Genomic DNA, 9604 nt, shown 5'->3' with positions numbered 1-9604 from the left:
CCCTGCCCCACCAGCTCTCTCCACAGACCCCGGGACTCAGTTTCCCCACCATGTCGGATTCAGCCGCGGGCGACTTCGCGGGGCATTCCGGGCGGGGACTTGAAGGCAGGGGCCAGCACCATCTGTTTACCTTGAGGCTGGACGTTGGGCAGGGCTGTGGTGGGCCGTCCCTGGGGCCGGCCGTGTCTTGGGGATAAATAGGCCCCGCGGGCCTCGTGGGCGGTAGAAGGCGAGCAGCCACCCAGCTAGCTCCCCGCCACCGCCATGGCCCCCGACACCGCCTGCGTTCTTCTGCTCACCCTGGCTGCCCTCGGCGCGTCCGGACAGGGCCAGAGCCCGTTGGGTAAGCCGCGTTAGCACCCGCGCCGTGCCCACGGCCCCACAACGGACTGTAGGACCCGTGAGAAGCCCGGTATCCAGGCTGTATGGGGCTCACGGACTGTTCGTAGGGGACGTGCCGGGCGCAGAAAGCAGGTGGCGGGACCAAGACTAGAGGAGCGCAGTGGGGCGTCGGAGGTCCGGGTTCGCTGCGACAGTGGGAGTTGGTGGTGGGGTTCCCCGGCCCCATGACGCCTCACCAGGTCCCCTGCCGCCGCAGGCTCAGACGTGGGCCCGCAGATGCTTCGGGAACTGCAGGAAACCAACGCGGCGCTGCAGGACGTGCGGGAGCTGCTGCGGCAGCAGGTGCGGGGCCCGGGTGCGGGGCAGGGAGTGCTAGGGAACGGAAGGGGGTCTCAGTTCCCAGCGAGGAGAGAGGAAGTACCCGAGAAGGTGGAGAGGAGATGGGGAGGGAAGGGGGTCAGCGGGTAGGGAGTCCTCGGCGAAAAGAGGCTGTGGAAAGGGACCCCGGGGTGGAGAGAGGGGAGACCCGAGGGACGAGGAGAGGTTGGGACCCTGCTGATTCCACCCCACCCCGCAGGTCAGGGAGATCACGTTCCTGAAAAACACGGTGATGGAGTGTGACGCGTGCGGTGAGCGCGGCGGGGCGGTCGGGAGAGAGAAGAGACCGGAGACAGAGACACAGAGACAGAGACAGAGACAGAGAGCCAGGGAAAGTTGGGGAGGAAAAGAGACGGAAGGAGATGGAGGCTGAAGGATAGGTGGAGAGACTAACGGGAATGGCGGAGGTAGAAACAGAGACAAAAAGACAGAGGCGGTGCGATAGTTTTGGGGAAGTGAGAGACGCCACGGGGCAGAAAAGCGGGACAGAGACTCAGAGAGAGACCGGGGAGACCCTGAGGTCAGAGCGCGCAGCCTCTGGGGCGGGATCGCGGACAGTGCAGGATTTCGGGCCGCCCCGGGCGGGGGTGGGGGGGAAGGGGAAGCCTCCAGCCCCGGAGCGTGGCCATGATAGGCTCTGCCCCCGGGCGAGCCACCGATCAGCCCCGCCCCGTCTCCCCCTCTCCCCCGCGGCAGGGATGCAGCAGTCAGCACGCACCGGCCTACCCAGCGTGCGGCCCCTGCTCCACTGCGCGCCCGGCTTCTGCTTCCCCGGCGTGGCCTGCATCCAGACGGAGAGCGGCGCGCGCTGCGGCCCCTGCCCCGCGGGCTTCACGGGCAACGGCTCGCACTGCACCGACGTCAACGAGGTGCGCTGGCCCCGACACTCCACCGCCCTGACGACTCCCTCTACCGCCCCCCAATCTCTCGCCGCCCGGGAGACTCCTTCCTCCACTGGGGGTGCTCGCCCCGAAGAGCCTCTCACCTCCGGGGGCGCACAGCCAGACTACCTCCTTACCGCGGGGGGACGCCCAACCCGAGGACCATCCCCGTCACCACCCGGGACGCCCGCCACCACAACCCCCTCCATAGCTAGTGACGCCCGCCCCGACGACTCCCTCACCGCCAGGGAGGGTCCGCCCCAGCTACCCTCCTCGCCGCAGGGGATCGCCAGTCCCAACGACCCTTCCACAGCCAGGGAACGCACGCCCAGACCCCCCCGCCACCGCCAGGCACGCACGCCCCGACGACCCCTGCCCCCCTCTGCTGGGGATGCCCGCCCTCATCCTTCCTCCCCTCGCCCATGAGGTAACAGCCCGCTGGAGGCGCTCTCCTCTCCTCTCCCGGTTGCGCCCTTGCCGTCATCAAGGCAAAGTCGTGCCTGACCCCTGCGACAATTGCTTCCATCTCACGTGGCGAAGAGCTCCAAGCACTGGCATATGGCCCTTGAACTGTCCACATCCGAGACACTACGAGGTGCGGCCCCCAGGGCCCAGCTCGAAGCCCTCTGACCCTCTGTGGCCCCTCCTCCCCCAGTGCAACGCCCACCCCTGCTTCCCCCGAGTCCGCTGTATCAACACCAGCCCGGGGTTCCGCTGCGAGGCTTGCCCGCCGGGGTACAGCGGCCCCACCCACGAGGGCGTGGGGCTGGCTTTCGCCAAGGCCAACAAGCAGGTGAGGGGTGTGGGGGCCCCATTTTTGCAGCAGAAGGGAAGGGGGCGTCCATTTTGTTTACCAGTAAACTCCTCTTCCAGCCTCCTTCCAGCGGGAGGAGTGGGGAGAGGAGGGGTCCGCTGCGCCAGGGCTGATCGGTTTGGGGTAGGATGGAGGGGAGAGGCAGGATGCGGAGGAAGTGTGGAGGAGGTGGGAGGTCCGGGGGTGTCTGCGTGGGGTGGTGACCTCTGAGTTCCCCTCCCCTAGGTTTGCACGGACATCAACGAGTGTGAGACCGGGCAACATAACTGCGTCCCCAACTCCGTGTGCATCAACACCCGGGTAAGGCCCGCTGGGGAGGAAGAAAGGATCGCGGGAGGTGGGGCAAGTGGCGGGCGGCCTGAGCTGACCTCCGGCGGCTCGGGCGCAGGGCTCCTTCCAGTGCGGCCCGTGCCAGCCCGGCTTCGTGGGCGACCAGGAGTCCGGCTGCCAGCGGCGCGCACAGCGCTTCTGCCCCGACGGCTCGCCCAGCGAGTGCCACGAGCATGCAGACTGCGTCCTGGAGCGCGATGGCTCGCGGTCGTGCGTGGTGAGTGCGGGCGGGCTGGGCGTGAGGCGGGGTTGGGGGGCGGCCACTCCAGGGCACCCACTTACACTCTCCCGCAGTGTGCCGTCGGCTGGGCCGGCAACGGGATCCTCTGTGGTCGCGACACTGACCTGGACGGCTTCCCGGACGAGAAGCTGCGCTGCCCGGAGCGCCAGTGCCGTAAGGTGGGTGGGGGCGGAGCGTGGCGGGCCCGGGCAGGAGGGAGGGCGGGACTTCATGACCACGCCCCTCACACCTTCTGTGCCCGCCCCCAGGACAACTGCGTGACGGTGCCCAACTCAGGGCAGGAGGATGTGGACCGCGATGGCATCGGAGACGCCTGCGATCCGGATGCCGACGGGGACGGGGTCCCCAATGAAAAGGTAGATCTACGGCTCGGCGCGGTGGCTCACGCCTGTAATCCCAACACTTTGGGAGGCCGAGGCGGGCGGATCACGATGTCAAGAGATGGAGACCATCCTGGCCAACATGGTGAAACCCCTTCTCTACTAAAAATACAAAAATTAGCGGGGCGCGGTGGTGCACGCCTGTAATCCCAGCTACTCTGGAGGCTGAGGCAGGAGAACAGGAGAATCGCTTGAACCCGGGAGGCGGAGGTTGCAGTGAGCCGAGATCGCGCCACTGCACTCCAGCCTAGCGACAGAGCAAGACTCCGTCTCAAAAAAAAAAAAAGAAAAGAAAAAAAAAAAAAGAAAAGGCAGAGCTGTGAGCGGGCCTAGGGAAGTGGGATGGGGCGTGGCTTGGATGGGGGCGTGGCCTCCGTGGTCTAGGAGGGGCGCAAGGTTCCTTGCAGAGGAGACCGGACTTCGGAGATTTGGGAATCTGAGGAGTGTGACCTTTTCCTTCTCGACCTGATCTCACCCTTAACCCACCCTGTCATCCAGGACAACTGCCCGCTGGTGCGGAACCCAGACCAGCGCAACACGGACGAGGACAAGTGGGGCGATGCGTGCGACAACTGCCGGTCCCAGAAGAACGACGACCAAAAGGACACAGACCAGGACGGCCGGGGCGATGCGTGCGACGACGACATCGACGGCGACCGTGAGCTCGATGGGGGTTGGGGGGAGAGAAGAGGCGGCGGGCACCGAAGGGCGGGATTCGGCTCCGGGGCGGGGCTTGGCTGGTTTTGGAAGCCGGATGGGGTAAGCTGGACTAGGGCGCCCTGGACCAAAGACCATGGTGGGGCGCCAGAAAAATGCAAGCTGGGCTGCAAGGCCAGGAAAAAGGCAGGAATATTTGGAAGGGAAGGTGGTCCCTGTGTCAAATGCCGCAGGCAGGAATTAAGTGGACAGAGATTCGAGCCTGGGATTTAGGACCTGGGAGGTGACAACTTTACAGATGGGGACATAGGGGCTCAGGGTGGCACACACAGGCACCCAGCTGAGCCACCCTGGGAATGAGAGCCCGTCCCCCTCACTAGCCTTCCCTTGGATGGGACCATCCATTGTTAAAGTTCCCGTGGGCCGGACGCGGTGGCTCATGCCTATAATTCCAGAACTTTGGGAAGCTGAGGCGGGTGGATCACAAGGTCAGGAGTTCGAGACCAGCCTGACCAACATGGTGAAACTCCGTCTCTACTAAAAATACAAAAATTTGCTGGGCGTGGTGGCGCACACCTGTAATCCCAGCTACTCGGGAGGCTGAGGCAGGAGAATCATTTGAACCCAGGAGGTGGAGGTTGCAGTGAGCTGAGATCATGCCACTGCACTCCAGCCTGGGTGACACAATGAGACCGTCTCCAAAAAAAAGCTACTATGAAGCTGGGACTCTGTTCCAGGCCAGCCTCAGGCTGGCCTCATCCTAATGAAGTCATCCTGGCCTGGTCCCAATCTTGGGCCTCTGGTCCCATGGATTTTTGCAGGGATCCGCAACCAGGCCGACAACTGCCCTAGGGTACCCAACTCAGACCAGAAGGACAGTGATGGCGATGGTATAGGGGATGCCTGTGACAACTGTCCCCAGAAGAACAACCCGGATCAGGTGAGGGCAGGCCAGACTCCAGCTGGGTAAGCCCTCTGGGTGAACTGCAAGTTGGATTACCCAGCCTACAGCCCAGCTTAGAGCATTTCACACTGCCAGAGAAATGACCTCCCGGTCCGAGCAGCCTGGGGTGGGGGTTTCCTTGGGGTCAGGAGGACCTTGGCTGTGCGGCTGGGTTGGGTGGGAGGCTTTCTGATTTCCTCTGTCTGATTGTGGACCCCCGCATGCTGCCCCCCGCAGGCGGATGTGGACCACGACTTTGTGGGAGATGCTTGCGACAGCGATCAAGACCAGTAAGGAGGCCACCGGGCTGGGTGTCCGGGTAGCCTTTGACAAAACGCTCTGGAGAGCTCATTGTCTCTGGATCCCACCTATCCACTCTAGGGATGGAGACGGACATCAGGACTCTCGGGACAACTGTCCCACGGTGCCTAACAGCGCCCAGGAGGACTCAGACCACGACGGCCAGGGTGATGCCTGCGACGACGACGACGACAATGACGGAGTCCCTGACAGTCGGGACAACTGCCGCCTGGTGCCTAACCCCGGCCAGGAGGACGTGGACAGTACGGCGGGGGCGGGGCCTGCGGTGGGGGCGGGGCCAGTGGGGGCTCCGGACGCAGGGTCTACGGTGGGCGGGCCCTGACCTGAGCCCACCGAGGGGGTCTCCCACCTCTCAGGGGACGGCGTGGGCGACGTGTGCCAGGACGACTTTGATGCAGACAAGGTGGTAGACAAGATCGACGTGTGTCCAGAGAACGCTGAAGTCACCCTCACCGACTTCCGGGCCTTCCAGACAGTCGTGCTGGACCCGGAGGGTGACGCGCAGATTGACCCCAACTGGGTGGTGCTCAACCAGGTGGGAGCGGAGTCCACGTGGGGGGTGATGGGACCCTAGAACCCCCACAGTGAGGCCTATGCTGAGGACGGGGTGCCTAGGGCTGTCACGGCCAGCCTGAGGCCCTCCTTTCTTTGACCCCATCAGGGAAGGGAGATCGTGCAGACAATGAACAGCGACCCAGGCCTGGCTGTGGGTGAGAAGCGGGGAGCAGCGCAATCCTGCACGGAGCGGGCTCAGGGAAAGGGGCCAGAAAAGGGGCGGGCCCGGGCTGTGAATGGGCGGGGCCAGAGGGGCGGGGTTATATGGGCGGGCCTGGGCTGAGAAGGCGCGGGGCCAGAGGAGGGGCGGGCTCGGGAAGGGCGGGGCCGAGTGGAGCTGGACTCTGGAGGGGCGTGGCCAATGGTAGATGGGGGCGTGGCTGAGTCCGGGCTCCGCGAGTGGGGATGGTGCAGGTCTGCAGGGAGATCGGGACCCAGGGGGCAGGTTTGGATTCTGGGTGCCAGGTTCCGGGGGCTGGGGCTGGCGTTCGGAAAGGCCACTGCTCTCTCCCCATCCCTAGGTTACACTGCCTTCAATGGCGTGGACTTCGAGGGCACGTTCCATGTGAACACGGTCACGGATGACGACTATGCGGGCTTCATCTTTGGCTACCAGGACAGCTCCAGCTTCTACGTGGTCATGTGGAAGCAGATGGAGCAAACGTACTGGCAGGCGAACCCCTTCCGTGCTGTGGCCGAGCCCGGCATCCAACTCAAGGTGCCAGGGCCGTCCGTGCCTGACCTCTGTGGTCCTCATGCCCTCTCATGCCCCTCCCTACAACCCTTTACAGCCCTTAGAGCCCCCCAGCCTCATACTATGGACCTCAGAGCTGTCCCAGCCCTCCTCTGGGCTCCTGGAGTCCCCAAATCCTCCCAGTTCCTTGCACAAGCTCTCAAACATTCTCAGGGCCCCCCAGTCTTCCTATGGACCCTAAACCCTCTCGCAGAGCCCTAAACTTTTCCTTAGTTTCCAAGTCCTTCTGCAGAGCTCCCCATCCTCCCAGACCCTGAACCTGTCCACAGACTCCCAAATCCTCTCATGAACCTGCAGACCGCTGCTGCCCCCTGTGACCTATCCACAAGCTGCCACTTGGCCCCTGAAGAAGGCTTCCTTGTGGGTCTCTCATCCAGACCCCCCCTGGCCGCCCACCACCTGCTGCTCCCAACTGTCTCTCCAGGAAGGTGTCTAGGGGGGCTCTGGTGGCCCGCGAGGTCTCTGACTACCTTTCCTGGGTATTGGCAGGCTGTGAAGTCTTCTACAGGCCCCGGGGAACAGCTGCGGAACGCTCTGTGGCATACAGGAGACACAGAGTCCCAGGTGCGGCTGCTGTGGAAGGACCCGCGAAACGTGGGTTGGAAGGACAAGAAGTCCTATCGTTGGTTCCTGCAGCACCGGCCCCAAGTGGGCTACATCAGGTGGGGACTCCACCCTCTGCTGTGGGCTGGGCTGGGGACATGTAGGCCCAGGTGGGAGTGCCCTGGCCAGGCAGGGGCTGTGACCCTGGTCCCCTTATCTGTACAATAGGAAAGATACAGGGCAATTAGAATGAACCTATGCTGGTCCAGGCGTGGTGGCTCACACCTGTAACCCCATCACTTTGGAAAGCCAAGATGGGAGGATCGCTTGAGCCCAGGAGTTCGAGGCCAGCCTGGGTAACATAGTAAGACCCTGTCTCTATAAAAAAGAAAAAATTAGGCCAGGCACAGTGGCTCATGCTTGTAATCCCAGCACTTTGGGAGGCCGAGGCAGGTGGATCACCTGAGGTCCGGAGTTTGAGACCAGCCTGGCCAACATGTTGAAACCCCGTCTCTACTAAAAATACAAAAATTAGCCAGGTGTGGTGGCGGGGGCCTGTCATCCCGCCTACTCAGGAGGCTGAGGCAGAAGAATTGCATGAACCTGGGAGGCGAAAGTTGCAGTGAGCTGAGATCATGCCATTGCACTCCAGCATGGGTGACAAAAGTGAGACTCTGTCTCAAAAAAAAAAAAAAAAAAAAAAAAAAGCCAGGCGTGGTGGCACGTGCTCATGGTCCCAGCTACTAGGGAGGCTGAGGTCAGTTGAGTCTTGGAGTTAAGGCGGCAGTAATTGCACCACTGCACTCCAGCCTGGGTGACAGAGCGAGACCCTGGCCAGGACACAGCACACAGTGTGTATCCAGCTAGAAATGGGGCCTCACTCAGTCCCTGTTTCTCAGTCTCCATTCCATGCTGCTAGCAAGCCCAGGTGCTCTGTTTAGCACCAACTATGTCCAGGGCCCTTGATGTCCACCTCACCAGGAAACTGAGGCCCAGGGCAGAGGCCTCACTTGCTCCCAGTGCAGCCCAGTCAGGGGTACCCATCTTCCAGGGCTGGCCACTGAAGCTCTGAGAGGGAAGGGCCCGGCCCAGGTTCCCCACCCCTCACCATGTCTGACCCTCAGGGTGCGATTCTATGAGGGCCCTGAGCTGGTGGCCGACAGCAACGTGGTCTTGGACACAACCATGCGTGGTGGCCGCCTGGGGGTCTTCTGCTTCTCCCAGGAGAACATCATCTGGGCCAACCTGCGTTACCGCTGCAATGGTGAGCCGAGGGCCAGTGGGCCATGGGTGGGGAGTCTGCACACAGGCCCTGCCGGCCTTCTCAGCCCTCACCTGCCCGCCCTCTCCCTGCAGACACCATCCCAGAGGACTATGAGACCCATCAGCTGCGGCGAGCCTAGGGCCCAGGGTGAGGACCCGCTGGATGACAGCCACCCTCACCGCGGCTGGATGGGGGCTCTGCACCCAGCTCCAAGGGGTGGCCGTCCTGAGGGGGAAGCGAGAAGGGCTCAGAGAGGACAAAATAAAGTGTGTGTGCGGGGAGTGGCGGCTGTGGTTTTTGCTGCATGGAGCCAGTAGGGACGGGCCTCTGAGGGGGGGTCGGGCCAGGGAACCCCAAACCAAAGCCTCAGTGCTGCAGCTGCTGCTGAGTGCCAGTGGCCTGCCAGGGACTGTCCAACTGTGATGTGGGATTTGGGGAGGCCCCTGGGTCCGCCTCCACGACCCACCACCTCATGGTCACAGGCCTGGATGCCAGCCATGGAAGAGCTGAGACCCCTGATACGGTGTCTGCCCCAGGATTCTGGGGGGCAGGTTCGCAGTCGTCCCAGCTTTAGGGACCCCTTCCCTTGCCTGGTCTGGGGGGAGTGTGTGTGTGTGTTCTGAAGGGTTGAGGCACCTGCCAGTGCACCTGCCACGCCCATGTGTCACCCCTGAGGGAGGAGGGAGGGGCTCAGAAAAAAGAGGAAAAGCCAGTGACGAAAACGTTGGATTTTTATTACGTTTCATTACAAAGGATGCAAAGGTACAAAGACAAAAGCGGCCGCGCCAGAGGATGGGGCAGGGACGGCCGAGTGTGCCCTGAGCCGCCTGCCCCCGCCCGCCGTGGCCGCCCACAATCATGGCCCACGGGACGTCCGTGGCAGAGTATACATGCTGGGGTTGGGGGAGAGCCAGCCTGGGCACAGACGGGCACAGGCAGGTACAGGGCTCGGACCGGCGGGTTTGCATATATCAGTGGGGCCACCCAGCCCCTAGGGGACAGTTTCCTACTCAGAGGCACGGCAGGGCCAGTGGACTTTGGCTGCCAAAGCCCTCCCTCCCCAGGCCTGCTGGCCAAGGCCATGGCTAAGTCCCCTCCTGGTGGGCAGGAGGTCAGAAGTGCTTGATGGCTGGGCTGGGCAAGGGTTGCCCCCAAATTCCAGAACACTTTGAGATGGGGGCCATCCCCTGACCCCAGCACA

The 9604-nt window shown here is 63.2% G+C and overlaps 1 protein-coding gene across 1 annotated transcript; it reads left to right on the top strand.

The window, feature by feature from the left end:
- Positions 1-216: 216 nt before the first annotated feature.
- COMP (cartilage oligomeric matrix protein) lies at positions 217-8684 on the top strand. The gene is made up of 19 exons (XM_054465002.2): positions 217-343; positions 599-684; positions 920-971; positions 1417-1589; positions 2257-2394; positions 2641-2715; positions 2804-2962; positions 3040-3144; positions 3235-3342; positions 3865-4024; positions 4845-4963; positions 5204-5256; positions 5348-5529; positions 5644-5822; positions 5949-5997; positions 6364-6560; positions 7086-7258; positions 8264-8403; positions 8496-8684. Exons 1-19 carry the CDS (start codon positions 265-267, stop codon positions 8540-8542), a joined length of 2274 nt encoding a protein of 757 aa, XP_054320977.1. The 5' UTR covers positions 217-264; the 3' UTR covers positions 8543-8684.
- Positions 8685-9604: the final 920 nt, after the last annotated feature.

Source organism: Pongo pygmaeus, chromosome 20 (assembly GCF_028885625.2).
Source record: "Pongo pygmaeus isolate AG05252 chromosome 20, NHGRI_mPonPyg2-v2.0_pri, whole genome shotgun sequence".
NCBI classification, from domain to species: Eukaryota; Metazoa; Chordata; class Mammalia; order Primates; family Hominidae; genus Pongo; species Pongo pygmaeus.
This window is presented reverse-complemented; position numbering and strand designations above follow the sequence as displayed.